The sequence below is a fragment of the Acipenser ruthenus genome, chromosome 43 (assembly GCF_902713425.1).
Source record: "Acipenser ruthenus chromosome 43, fAciRut3.2 maternal haplotype, whole genome shotgun sequence".
Lineage (NCBI taxonomy): Eukaryota > Metazoa > Chordata > Actinopteri > Acipenseriformes > Acipenseridae > Acipenser > Acipenser ruthenus.
In genome coordinates, this window is record NC_081231.1 from 5,077,136 (window position 1) to 5,090,234 (window position 13,099).

General features: G+C 46.5%; 1 protein-coding gene across 2 annotated transcripts in view; it reads left to right on the forward strand.

Moving 5' to 3' along the window:
• The window catches only part of LOC117970885 (butyrophilin subfamily 1 member A1-like), a 79,584-nt gene that overhangs the window by 63,359 nt on the left and 3,126 nt on the right, over window positions 1–13,099 (forward strand). Inside the window, exons 1-6 of one of the 2 annotated variants that reach the window (XM_059011850.1) lie at window positions 514–619; window positions 723–749; window positions 1,310–1,336; window positions 7,480–7,509; window positions 7,652–7,678; window positions 8,427–9,014. In XM_059011850.1, coding sequence (XP_058867833.1) covers window positions 613–619; window positions 723–749; window positions 1,310–1,336; window positions 7,480–7,509; window positions 7,652–7,678; window positions 8,427–9,014 — 706 coding nt within the window. In that variant the 5' untranslated portion in view covers window positions 514–612. Of the gene's footprint in view, window positions 1–513; window positions 620–722; window positions 750–1,309; window positions 1,337–7,479; window positions 7,510–7,651; window positions 7,679–8,426; window positions 9,015–13,099 lie in introns of those variants that run through there. The other variant, XM_059011849.1, reaches the window with a different exon arrangement.

The window sequence follows — 13,099 nt, forward strand, 5'->3', positions numbered from 1 at the left end:
GTGTGGCTCAGTGTTGGGAGTGGTGTGTGGAATGCTCACTATGAGGGGTGTGGCTCAGTGTTGGGAGGGGTGTGTGGAATGCTCACTATGAGGGGTGTGGTCAGTGTTGGGAGGGGTGTGTGGAATGCTCACTATGAGGGGTGTGGCTCAGTGTTGGGAGGGGTGAGTGGAATGCTCACTATGAGGGGGTGTGGCTCAGTGTTGGGAGGGGTGTGTGGAATGCACACTATGAGGGGGTGTGGCTCAGTGTTGGGAGGGGTGTGGTCAGTGTTGGGAGGGGTGTGTGGAATGCTCACTATGAGGGGTGTGGCTCAGTGTTGGGAGGGGTGTGTGGAATGCTCACTATGAGGGGGTGTGGCTCAGTGTTGGGAGGGGTGTGTGGAATGCTCACTATGAGGGGTGTGGCTCAGTGTTGGGAGGGGTGTGTGGAATGCTCACTATGAGGGGTGTGGCTCAGTGTTGGGAGGGGTGTGTGTGTTCCAGTGTGTTGAGCTGCTGTGTTGTTTTCCAGAGGATTTTTTCCCAGGAGTCTCTGGGTGGATGGTGGCTTTCTTCTTGACTTTAGCTCTCAGTATTGGAGCCATTCCTCTGCTGGTGATCCAATAGAGAAGAATGGATGGTATGAACTTTTTCATTATCATGAGGCATTTCATATAGCTCTGTGCATTTTAAACATGTCAAACAGGTTTACAATAATATGGACTGTTCTGTTTTTCTTCTAGCCATGGAGAGACAGTTTGAGCCTATGGGTAAGTAAAGCACTTAATGAAGAGATGCTGAAAACCCATTCCAGGTTTCTGCAGCAGTATCTTAAACTACCACACCCATAAATAAAGACATCCCTGGACAGGAAATCCAGCTCATTAGAAATGATTATAAATAATAATAAATATAATTGTTTTTATACATTGCAATTGTTATTTTATTGTTTCCAGGACCCTTTTGTAAATGAGACCTGATTAAATAAATTAATAAATTAAATCTCATGGTTAAATAAATTAATCTATTAAAATTTAAATTTAAAAAAAAGTTGGGGTGGGGATTTGGACACAAAGGTTTAGGAATATAAATATTTCCTTATGAAGGGGTGTTGAAAATTGTAACAATTTTAGTTTGTATGTTTCATATACTTCGCAGATAGCAGATTCATTTTCACATGGACATCCTGTTCATTTAACTGGTTGTGTTTTTCATACTGCAATTTAATCTGTACTGTAGCTGAAATAACCCCACACTGTTCTGTCTGATTCATTTGAATCTGTACTGGAAATGAAATAACCACACACTTTTGTCGGATTCATTTTTTTAGCTGCTCAGCGCCTTCGTGAGGAACTTGGTAAGAACTGTTTTCATAACTTTATTTGTAGAATTACTGTAAATGTTTCTGTCTATCTATCTATCTGTCTATCTATCTACTCATGCTGTCTGTCTGTCGCTGTGTCTGTTGGGAGTGCTTGTAGAATATGGAGCTCAGAGTGAGTGGGGGATTCTCCTCTGCGTTTGCAGAGTGCTGAGCTCAGAGTGAGTGAGGGGTTCTCCTCTGCGTGTGCAGAGTGCAGAGCTCAGAGTGAGTGAGGGGTTCTCCTCTGTGTGTGCAGAGTGCGGAGCTCAGAGTGAGTGAGGGGTTCTCCTCTGCGTGTGCAGAGTGTGGAGCTCAGAGTGAGTGAGTGGTTCTCCTCTGCGTGTGCAGAGTGCGGAGCTCAGAGTGAGTGAGGGGTTCTCCTCTGCGTGTGCAGAGTGCGGAGCTCAGAGTGAGTGAGGGGTTCTCCTCTGCGTGTGCAGAGTGCGGAGCTCAGAGTGAGTGAGGGGTTCTCCTCTGCGTGTGCAGAGTGCGGAGCTCAGAGTGAGTGAGTGGTTCTCCTCTGCGTGTGCAGAGTGCGGAGCTCAGAGTGAGTGAGGGGTTCTCCTCTGCGTGTGCAGAGTGCAGAGCTCAGAGTGAGTGAGGGGTTCTCCTCTGTGTGTGCAGAGTGCGGAGCTCAGAGTGAGTGAGGGGTTCTCCTCTGCGTGTGCAGAGTGTGGAGCTCAGAGTGAGTGAGTGGTTCTCCTCTGCGTGTGCAGAGTGCGGAGCTCAGAGTGAGTGAGGGGTTCTCCTCTGTGTGTGCAGAGTGCGGAGTTCAGAGTGAGTGAGGGGTTCTCCTCTGCGTGTGCAGAGTGAGGAGCTCAGAGTGAGTGAGGGGTTCTCTGTGTGGTTGCAGAGTGTGGAGCTCAGAGTGAGTGAGGGGTTCTCTGTGTGTGTGCAGAGTGTGGAGCTCAGAGTGAGTGAGGGGTTCTCCTCTGCGTGTGCAGAGTGCGGAGTTCAGAGTGAGTGAGGGGTTCTCCTCTGCGTGTGCAGAGTGTGTAGCTCAGAGTGAGTGAGTGGTTCTCCTCTGCGTGTGCAGAGTGCGGAGCTCAGAGTGAGTGAGTGGTTCTCCTCTGCGTGTGCAGAGTGCGGAGCTCAGAGTGAGTGAGGGGTTCTCTGTGTGTGTGCAGAGTGCGGAGCTCAGAGTGAGTGAGGGGTTCTCCTCTGCGTGTGCAGAGTGCGGAGCTCAGAGTGAGTGAGTGGTTCTCCTCTGCGTGTGCAGAGTGCGGAGCTCAGAGTGAGTGAGGGGTTCTCTGTGTGTGTGCAGAGTGCGGAGCTCAGAGTGAGTGAGTGGTTCTCTGTGTGTGTGCAGAGTGCGGAGCTCAGAGTGAGTGAGGGGTTCTCCTCTGCGTGTGCAGAGTGCGGAGCTCAGAGTGAGTGAGTGGTTCTCCTCTGCGTGTGCAGAGTGTGGTGCTCAGAGTGAGTGAGGGGTTCTCCTCTGTGTGTGCAGAGTGCGGAGCTCAGAGTGAGTGAGGGGTTCTCCTCTGCGTGTGCAGAGTGCGGAGTTCAGAGTGAGTGAGGGGTTCTCCTCTGCGTGTGCAGAGTGCGGAGCTCAGAGTGAGTGAGGGGTTCTCCTCTGCGTGTGCAGAGTGCGGAGCTCAGAGTGAGTGAGGGGTTCTCTGTGTGTGTGCAGAGTGCGGAGCTCAGAGTGAGTGAGGGGTTCTCCTCTGCGTGTGCAGAGTGCGGAGCTCAGAGTGAGTGAGTGGTTCTCCTCTGCGTGTGCAGAGTGCGGAGCTCAGAGTGAGTGAGGGGTTCTCTGTGTGTGTGCAGAGTGCGGAGCTCAGAGTGAGTGAGTGGTTCTCTGTGTGTGTGCAGAGTGCGGAGCTCAGAGTGAGTGAGGGGTTCTCCTCTGCGTGTGCAGAGTGCGGAGCTCAGAGTGAGTGAGTGGTTCTCCTCTGCGTGTGCAGAGTGCGGAGCTCAGAGTGAGTGAGGGGTTCTCTGTGTGTGTGCAGAGTGCGGAGCTCAGAGTGAGTGAGTGGTTCTCTGTGTGTGTGCAGAGTGCGGAGCTCAGAGTGAGTGAGGGGTTCTCCTCTGCGTGTGCAGAGTGCGGAGCTCAGAGTGAGTGAGTGGTTCTCCTCTGCGTGTGCAGAGTGCGGAGCTCAGAGTGAGTGAGGGGTTCTCTGTGTGTGTGCAGAGTGCGGAGCTCAGAGTGAGTGAGGGGTTCTCCTCTGCGTGTGCAGAGTGCGGAGCTCAGAGTGAGTGAGTGGTTCTCCTCTGCGTGTGCAGAGTGCGGAGCTCAGAGTGAGTGAGGGGTTCTCCTCTGCGTGTGCAGAGTGCGGAGCTCAGAGTGAGTGAGTGGTTCTCCTCTGCGTGTGCAGAGTGCGGAGCTCAGAGTGAGTGAGGGGTTCTCTGTGTGTGTGCAGAGTGCAGAGCTCAGAGTGAGTGAGGGGTTCTCCTCTTCGTGTGCAGAGTGTGGAGCTCAGAGTGAGTGAGTGGTTCTCCTCTGCGTGTGCAGAGTGCGGAGCTCAGAGTGAGTGAGGGGTTCTCTGTGTGTGTGCAGAGTGTGGAGCTCAGAGTGAGTGAGGGGTTCTCTGTGTGTGTGTAGAGTGTGGAGCTCAGAGTGAGTGAGGGGTTCTCTGTGTGTGTGCAGAGTGCGGAGCTCAGAGTGAGTGAGGGGTTCTCTGTGTGTGTGCAGAGTGCAGAGCTCAGAGTGAGTGAGGGGTTCTCCTCTTCGTGTGCAGAGTGTGGAGCTCAGAGTGAGTGAGTGGTTCTCCTCTGCGTGTGTAGAGTGCGGAGCTCAGAGTGAGTGACGGTTTCTCCTCTGCGTGTGCAGAGTGCGGAGCTCAGAGTGAGTGAGGGGTAAAAAGAAACTGATTAATAGTTGGGTCTTTTCTAAATTAACGGCCGTGATGGCCAAAGTCGGGGGGGTCCCAAGCAGATCAAGTCCCAATTCTGAAAATATTACACGGAGAAATGGTATAAAAATTGTAGTGAATGTGTCTGTCCCTGTTGAGAAATGTGTGGTCGAACTTAGAAAAGTAATCCGGTGTGAGAATATCAAGTCGGCTTCACGTATGAACAAGTTTGTTGTCGTGTTCCTGAGTAATGAAGTAATAGTTTTGGAAATTGTTCAGCAAGGTTTGGTTATTGATGGAGTGTTAGTGTCTGTTCTGCCTCTTGCGGCTCCCGCTAGGAAAATAACAATTTCTAATATTCCTCCTTTTCTGAAAAACTAACTTATAGTGAGAGCTAAGCCGTCATGGAAAAATAATGTCAAGCATTACAATGATTCCTCTGGGTTGTAAATCCCCTGAGTTAAAGCATGTAGTTTCATTCAGAAGACAGTTATATATGCTTCTGAACGACCTGAATGGAGAGCTAAATGTAGCTTTCAGGTTTCGATTGGATGTTAGCGAATACATCGTTTTTGCTTCTTCTGAAACAATGAAATGTTTTAAATGTGGCCGTAAAGGGCATATTGTGAAGAACTGCAAGAGGACTGTAAGAGAAACTGAAAGCGAGAAGGAAGAAGCCCTGGGGAGCCAGGGTGATGGACTCTCGGATCACAGCGCTGTAGATAGAAGAGCGGAGCAAGAGACTGAAGAGCTCCAACCTGGTTTGGTTGAGTCTGGTGTGGTCAGAGTTGTCAACAAGTCTCAAGTCAAGTCTCAAGTCAGCGCAGTATTCTTGTCTAGTGTAAAATCTCATATAAAATGAACTTGCTAGCTGTGTACAAAACTTTAAAAGGATTGAGAGACGAGAGCTTCATTCATTTTAATTAGCTGTTTTATTAAATCAAGTTCTTTGTAAAGCTTTACAGAGGACCCTTTCCAAATTGAGCTCTTTAAGGTAAGGCTTGATTTTTCTTTGTTATCTGTGCTGGAACACAGTGTATTTCGCTGTAGTCAGTATTGAAAACAAAAACATCTGCTCTGGGTCAAATACCATTGAATTAAAATAGCAAAATTAATAATAAAATAAAATAAAAAATACATCAGAATGATGTATTAATTTAGATGGTGTGGCCAAACAGTTATTTTATGTAACTTCTTACATCAGTGCAGTGAGTATAATGCCTGTAGGAGTGGAGGCACTTCGGTTTATGATTCAAAGCGAACTATTACATTTCAAAAAAATCAAGAGACAACATTGTTGCACTTAATCTGGATCTATGAGGGCGCATTATAATGCCTCCATGGCTGAATACTCGTTCGACAGGGGCACTTGTCGCAGGAATGGCTAATACTTTCACTGCCACTTGGAACAGCCGGGGGAAATCTTTTCGGTGCTGAAACCATAACTGTAAACATGCATGTGCTTCATCTGTACCATCATCAGCACAAAGCTGAAGATATTTTCCTAGTTCTGCTCAGATAGATATTTTCCCATCACTTTTGTTTCCCTTTCGCTGCCGGTACCCTGCAAACAGTCGTGGCTCCTTATGTGCTGGCTCTTCATCCTCCTCACTGCTGTTGCTGCTCTTCTCCAGTGTCAGCTTCATCCCCTCAAACTCAGCAATAAGCTGATCTAAAACAAATTTGGAGGAAAAGAAAGCAAAAGTACACAAAGTGATTCAAAATTAGGGCTGGCAATGATGCATTCCACATTTGTTCTCAACAGGATTTCTTCAGTACTCACTATTTTTGTTACCCAATCTTTCCTAATTATAATTATTTTATTATTTTATAAATTTGTTTTACAAAAGTTGGCAAAATCAATTCTAAAACCATCAGGCCCACGGCTCATTGCTCAGTCTGCCACTGCTACTTCTGACTACTGAGTTGATTTTGATTATGCCTAACACTGGCCACAGGTGGAACTTACATTTCATCAATCTTTGTTTCTAACACCCCTGACAGCTTAAAAACTTTAAGTGGTTTTATTTTAATAAACGGGAGGGCATTAAATGTGGTAACAATAGCAATACCTTTCACATGTTTCTTCACTTCCACCTTGATATCATCTGGTGCCAGGACATCGTGTTTGAGCCAGAGTAGGCAAAAAGCTGGATCTAGGAGTGCTGCTACAATGTAGAGAAAGTCTCCGAAGGGAAGACCATCAACATCGTCTGAACACTCTTCCATCTGAACGTTGACAAATACCCCCTTAAACCTCTTCTTTAGAGACTCTTCGAGTACCTTTACCAGGCCACTCAAGTAGCGAACCTGCAAATGTATACTGTGACGGTGGTGGTTCAATGACAGGATACATGGCACCACAGCACTGATTGTGACAACTTTCTGTCCCTGAGTTAGGTCTGTTGCATCAAGGAATGGTTCCAGAATGTCAACCAGTTCTTTCAATTGTTCCAATTGTTCTGTTCAATTGTCAATATTTGTTAATATTTATGCACCAAACGATGGGAGAGAGAGGGTGCTGTTTTTTCAGACTCTCAATGGAGTTATAGCCCTGAGTCAGACTGAAGAAGTGGTTTTATTAGCTGGTGATTTTAATTGTACAGTTGACAACAAGCTAGACAGAAATAGCCCAGAGCCTCACCCCAGGTCAGTTAAGGAGCTGGTTACTGTTTTAACAGCGCATGATATGGAGGATGTGTGGAGAATAATGAATCCTTATGTTAAGCACTATACCTGGGCTAAGGGGAGCCAGAGGAGTTCATTTCTCTGGAGAGATGTGTGCTGGCTATCGGGGAGGTGGGGGCTGTCAGAACAAGCCAAGCTGACAGAGGAGTTCATTTCTCTGGAGAGATGTGCGCTAGCTATCAGGGAGGTGGGGGCTGTCAGAACAAGCCAAGCTGACAGAGGAGTTCATTTCTCTGGAGAGGTGTGTGCTGGCTATCGGGGAGGTGGGGGGCTGTCAGAACAAGCCAAGCTGACAGAGGAGTTCATTTCTCTGGAGAGATGTGTGCTGGCTATCGGGGAGGTGGGGGCTGTCAGAACAAGCCAAGCTGAAAGAGGAGTTCATTTCTCTGGAGAGATGTGTGCTGGCTATCGGGGAGGTGGGGGCTGTCAGAACAAGCCAAGCTGAAAGAGGAGTTCATTTCTCTGGAGAGATGTGTGCTGGCTATCGGGGAGGTGGAGGAGCTGTCAGAACAAGCCAAGCTGACAGAGGAGTTCATTTCTCTGTTTCCTATCACCCCTGGCAACCCTACTGTATTTACATGCAACTCTCCACGATAGTCTGCAATAGATTTTACACCTCAGTGTGCAGAATGTAATCCAGCTCTCTTCTTTTTACAGAGTCTGTAAAGCGAGAGGTCCTTAAATCAGGTATGTAGCGTGTGTGGAAATCCACAGCCTGACTCACCCCAGCACAGCCCCCCTGGTTAGTGTGTGCTGCACATCTTCTGAACTGTAGAAAGTACAGGAGGAGTGATTGTAAAATAATGCTCTCTTTATTTCTGTGTTCTAGAATGGAAGTGGATCCTCAGCTCAGCAGGTATGTGTCTCTTCAATGGATTCCTTTCACAGTGGAGGGTAAAAGAACAGCGAGGAGCCCCGTCTCACTCACTGTGTTTACATCTATAATAAAAAGTGACTTCATGTTAGCAGGTTCATGTAAACCCTGCATGCTAAAGGTGCTGGTGACCATGGCATTGACCTCATATGAATGCCACACTGAGATTTGAGATTCCTACTGTATAGAGACACAACACTTTGAGTAAACTGTCTTCATTTTTGGTAAACAGCTGTATTCTTTGAGTTTCTTTGCTGGAGTCCAGTAACAATTACCCCTTTGCTGCCACTTTGCTTTTTTTTTTACCTTTGGCCATATAATTGATAACATTATTATTATTATTATTATTGGCATGGTGGTTAGCGCTGCTGCCTCACAGCTCCAAGGTCCTTGGTTCGAGTCCGGCCTCAGGGGTCTGTCTGTGTGGAGTTTGCATGTTCTCCCTGTGTTCACTGGGTTTCCTCCCACAGTCCAAAGACATGCTGGCTAGGTGGATTTGCCTCTCTAAATTGCCTCTTAGTTGCTCTGCGATGGACTGGCGTCCCATCCAGGGTGTAGAGTCCCACCTTGCGCCCCTGTGTCTGTCGGGTTAGGCTCCGGCTCACCGCAACCCTCTATAGGATTAAGCGGTTATAGATAATGGATGGATTATTATTATTATTATTATTATTATTATTATTATTATTATTATTATTATTATTATTATTGTTGTATCCTCTCTTCTTCACAGTTGACAGTTTGACTCTGAACCTCGATACAGCACACCCCCGGCTCACCCTGCCTGTGGATGGGAAACAATTGAGAGGGAAAAGGCAGGATTATAACAGTTCTCAGAGATTTGATTACAGGCGCTGTGTGCTGGGCAAGGAGTGCTTCACCTCAGGGAGACACTACTGGGAGCTGGGGGTGGGAGAGAATACATTCTGGAGATTAGGAGTCAGCAGAGAGTCTGCCCAGAGGAAGGGGAAGTTCAGTATAACCACCCAGCAGGGTTACTGGACTGTGGGGTGGGATGGAGATGAAGATAAAGATGAGTTCATTGCTCTCACTGACCCCCAGACCCCCCACCCCCTGAGCCTGAAGCCCCAGAAGCTGGGGGTATATCTGGATTATGAGGAAGGACAGCTCTCCTTTTACAATGTGGAGACCAGATCTCACATCTACACTTTCACTGACATGGAGTTCAAGCCCAATAAGAAACTCTATCCATTCTTCTGGACTTGGGATGAGAAAACAGACCTTGCACTGGTGTCCCCGGGGAAGATGAATGACAGCTCTTTCTTTCTTCTAGTCTGGAAATGGATTCTTGCTGCATCAGGTGCTGGTTCACTTTACTACTTGTTTGCTAGGGGCTGATATGCTTGTTGATTTATTATTCATTTCTATAACTCCTATCTGGTTTGAAGTGTTACAGAACACCCTTTAGTGTTTTCAACAAACACACAGCTAACCATTGCTTTTCATAATAATAACAACATGGGTCATGCAGGTTTTATTATTTTATAGTATTGATAAGTTCATGTCATAATAAAACGTCTGCAGTTGTTACAATAACAGCAGTGTTTAAGTTTAAATTACAGAACACGCTTTAGTGTTTATAACAAACACACTCTTTCCATTGCTGTCTCCTGTGATAAACGCATTGCTGAGATATCTTTACAACATCATATCAATTGTTTTGATATTTTTATTCACTAAATTAACTAAGAAATGAAGGCGATGGCAAAACACATTGTGAGGATTGTGTCACACCTCCATGTGTACCTGCCTGACTCTTCACAGAGTGTGAGGATTGCGTCACACCTCCATGTGTACCTGCCTGACTCTTCACACAGTGTGAGGATTGTGTCACACCTCCATGTGTACCTGCCTGACTCTTCAAACAGCGTGAGGATTGTGTCACACCTCCATGTGTACCTGCCTGACTCTTCACACAGTGTGAGGATTGTGTCACACCTCCATGTGTACCTGCCTGACTCTTCACACAGTGTGAGGATTGTGTCACACCTCCATGTGTACCTGCCTGACTCTTCACACATGTTCTGTTTTAAATAGGGATGTGCATGATGCTGATACAGTGTAGTGATGGGCCTTCTGCAGCTCAGGGCTGCTGTGTTTGAGCATCTCGGTACTGATGCTGTCGGGCCACAGGCTTTCCTGGGTTTGAGTCCCTGGAGCTTCTCTGCTAGCTCCTGCGGGGAAATTGGGAATTCAAGCGGATTTTGGTTGTCTTTAACAGATAGTTCTAATGATTTAAGTTTTTCCCGAATTAAATTTTGCTCTGTTGTAAAATCTTCTTGTTGGGTTTCTTTGTAAAGATTTTCAAAATACTTTTTCCAAATACACACCCACTCGATATATCGCGGGTGTCGGGGTCCAATACAAATCCGCTATATATCGAGTGCTGCGATACAGCGAGAGACCCATAAAAAACAAATAGGCTGATAACAAATACTGTACATCCACTCCCTCGTTTTATCAGGGGCGTCAGGGTCCAGTATAAATCCTCTACGCAACCCGCTTTCTCTCATTTTTCAAATAAAAAGCAGCACACCGTTTTAATTCGTACTATGGAGGGTAATTGCCTCTCATCAACCTGAGTCCAGTTAATTTCATGAGTCTTCCTCTCCTTTCTCAAATTCCCAAACCCGCTGCATTGAAAGAATCCACTCCCAACAGACTTGTTGCTAGGGAGCTGACGTCACTGCCTTGTGGCTTTTGCTAGAGCATTGCTGCTGCCACACGTGAACACCTTGCTGGCTAAAATAAAAACCGCTTCAGCAAGTATATATTTAATTAGCTTTGTGTTATTGTGCAATGCATGTGTGTATGATAACAGTACGATATTAATGCTTTGTTTTTAATTGTTTTGTATATTGTTGTTTGTGATGTGCAGTACAGAATAAAACGCACAGTAATTCTAAGTGCCGATTGTATATTACAGGTAAGGCATGAGCAGCTAGACAGTAAAAATGGGGAGCCGACTCCAGGAGCGCGATATTTCCGAATCCGCAGGATAGCGAGGGCCGATATAACGAGGGGTGGGTGTAGTTCCATTTTGTATTGCCAGTTCTTGTTTCTGTGTGGAGTTCATATTGTTCCACATTTCCAGAACTGATTTTGGTTAATAGATTCCTCCATGTCTGTGAGGGTTGTGTTCATGTGTTTCTCTTTGCTCTGTTTCAGGGTGTGTTTGTGTTGCTTTAGGGTCTCGCAGTACCTGAGGTGTAAATCTGGGTTGTGTGGCTGATGATGTTTTTGATTTGATTCTTGTCTTAGTTTTTTCCTTATTGTTTCACATTCATCATCAAACCATTTTTCTTTGGGTTTGTGCTTCTGATTGTTTTTTACTTGTTCATTTTTTTTAGATTTGCCTTGCTTGCTGTTTTTTCTAATATTTCATTCATGTGTTTAACTGCCAGATTTACTCCTCTCACATTAGGCTGGCACTGTGTGATTTGGAAGGTGTCAGTAAGGTTAGTGATTTCAGGAGAGCCAGTTGCTTTATCGAATTCCTCTGTGCTGTTTGGAGCCCATTTATAAGTATGGTTCAGATGGTACAGCTTGCATGGCTGTGTTACTGGGCTGTCCTGTTCTTTGTAGGAACACAGTAATTTGACTGTGGTCTGACAGAGGTGTTTGTGGCCTGACAGTGAATGCATTAATAAAGGAGGGGTCCAGGTCAGTGATGGCGTAATCAACTACGCTAGTCCCAAGAGCTGAGCAGTATGTGAATCTACCTAAAGAGTCCCCTCTGATCCTACCATTAATGATGTACAGACCCCAGGCTTGAAAGAGATGCACTAACTGCCTCCCATTTGTGTTCACAATACAATCAGGGTTGTTTCTGTGGATTGAGGTAGGTGTGAGGTACAGAGGGGTTTGTCCAAATACATGGCTGTTACCTTGTGTGCTTCTACAGTCAGGCTCTGTTCATGTTCTGGTGTTGAAATCCCCACAGAGCAGCACATTTCCCTGGGTCTGGAAATGGCTGATCTCTGTGTGGAGGGTATGAAAATATTCCTCATTGTAGTTTGTGGGAGGGAGGGGTGTAGGCTGCACACAGGTAAACGTCAGTTTCACCTTGGACTGCGTTTTTGTTTATTTTGAACCGTGTGTGTGTCTGTCCTTGTTTAATTGAGCTGATGGATTGGGCGAGCTCCCCTCTGTGCCACACTAGTATTCCCCCCGAGTCCCTGCCGTGTGTGACTGTGCTGTGTTTCAGGGAGGGCACTATGATCTCCCTGTAGCCTGAGGGACAGTGAGTGGCACATCTGCACGGCACCACGTCTCTAATAGGATCATAATATCAATATTATTTACATTGAGAACAAACTCAGAGTCTGTGCTCTTCAGCCTGAAGACCGAGGAGTACAGACCCTGGATGTTCAGCAGCTGATTGAAGGAGATCTCATCTTTTCTCTTTTTTCTTTTAAATTTCTATTATTTGTAATAAAAGAAGATGCAAATTACAACATTAAGTAAATATGTAGATGTGTCTATGCAGTGATACACACACACGCACACACACGCGCACACACACACATTGTTTTTCTTCATATTCATATCCCATTCGTTTCTGGTATTTTCCCAGGTAAACTAGGGTTTCCTGTGTCCTACCCGAGTGCTGCGGGTCCCTCAGTCCAGCAGTCTTGAGCAGAGGGTGTTGAGGAGCTGTTTTATCTCGCCCAGCTCAGTGGTGGCAGGGGGGCTGGCTGACAGAGGGCTCCAGCGTAGCTGAGCTGGTGCTGCGGCTGGTTGGTGCGCGGAGGGGCTCTGGGTCTGGCTGGTCCTGGTTGGGCTGTGCTGCTCCTGGTTGCAATGGCTCAGGCAGTGTTGGGTCGTGCTGTGCTGTGTGGGTGAGGGGTGGGTTGGCCCCTCGCAGGTGTGTGTCCTGTGGCTCCAGGGGGTCTCCTCACTGGTGTGTGTCCTGTGGCTCCAGGGGGTCTCCTCACTGGTGTGTGTCTTGTGGCTCCAGGGGGTCTCCTCACTGGTGTGTGTCTTGTGGCTCCAGGGGGTCTCCTCACTGGTGTGTGTCCTGTGGCTCCAGGGGGTCTCCTCACTGGTGTGTGTCCAGTGGCTCCAGGGGGTCTCCTCACTGGTGTGTGGCCTGTGGCTCCAGGGGGTCTCCTCACTGGTGTGTGTCCTGACTTAAATGTCAATGGAAAGTAACAAGGAATAATTAAACGTAAATTTAATGTGCAATTTAACATTAATTTAATATCAATTTAATATTAATTTATGCCACGTAATATAAAGCATTACCATTTTTTCTAATGAATAAGGTGATCAGTAATCGCGCATATTATTTTGTGGTTGCTTTATAAACCAGTCCTTAACAGAAAATAAATAAATAAAGAAATAAGATCCGTATATTGGAAATGTGCAAAGTATCTGAAAATC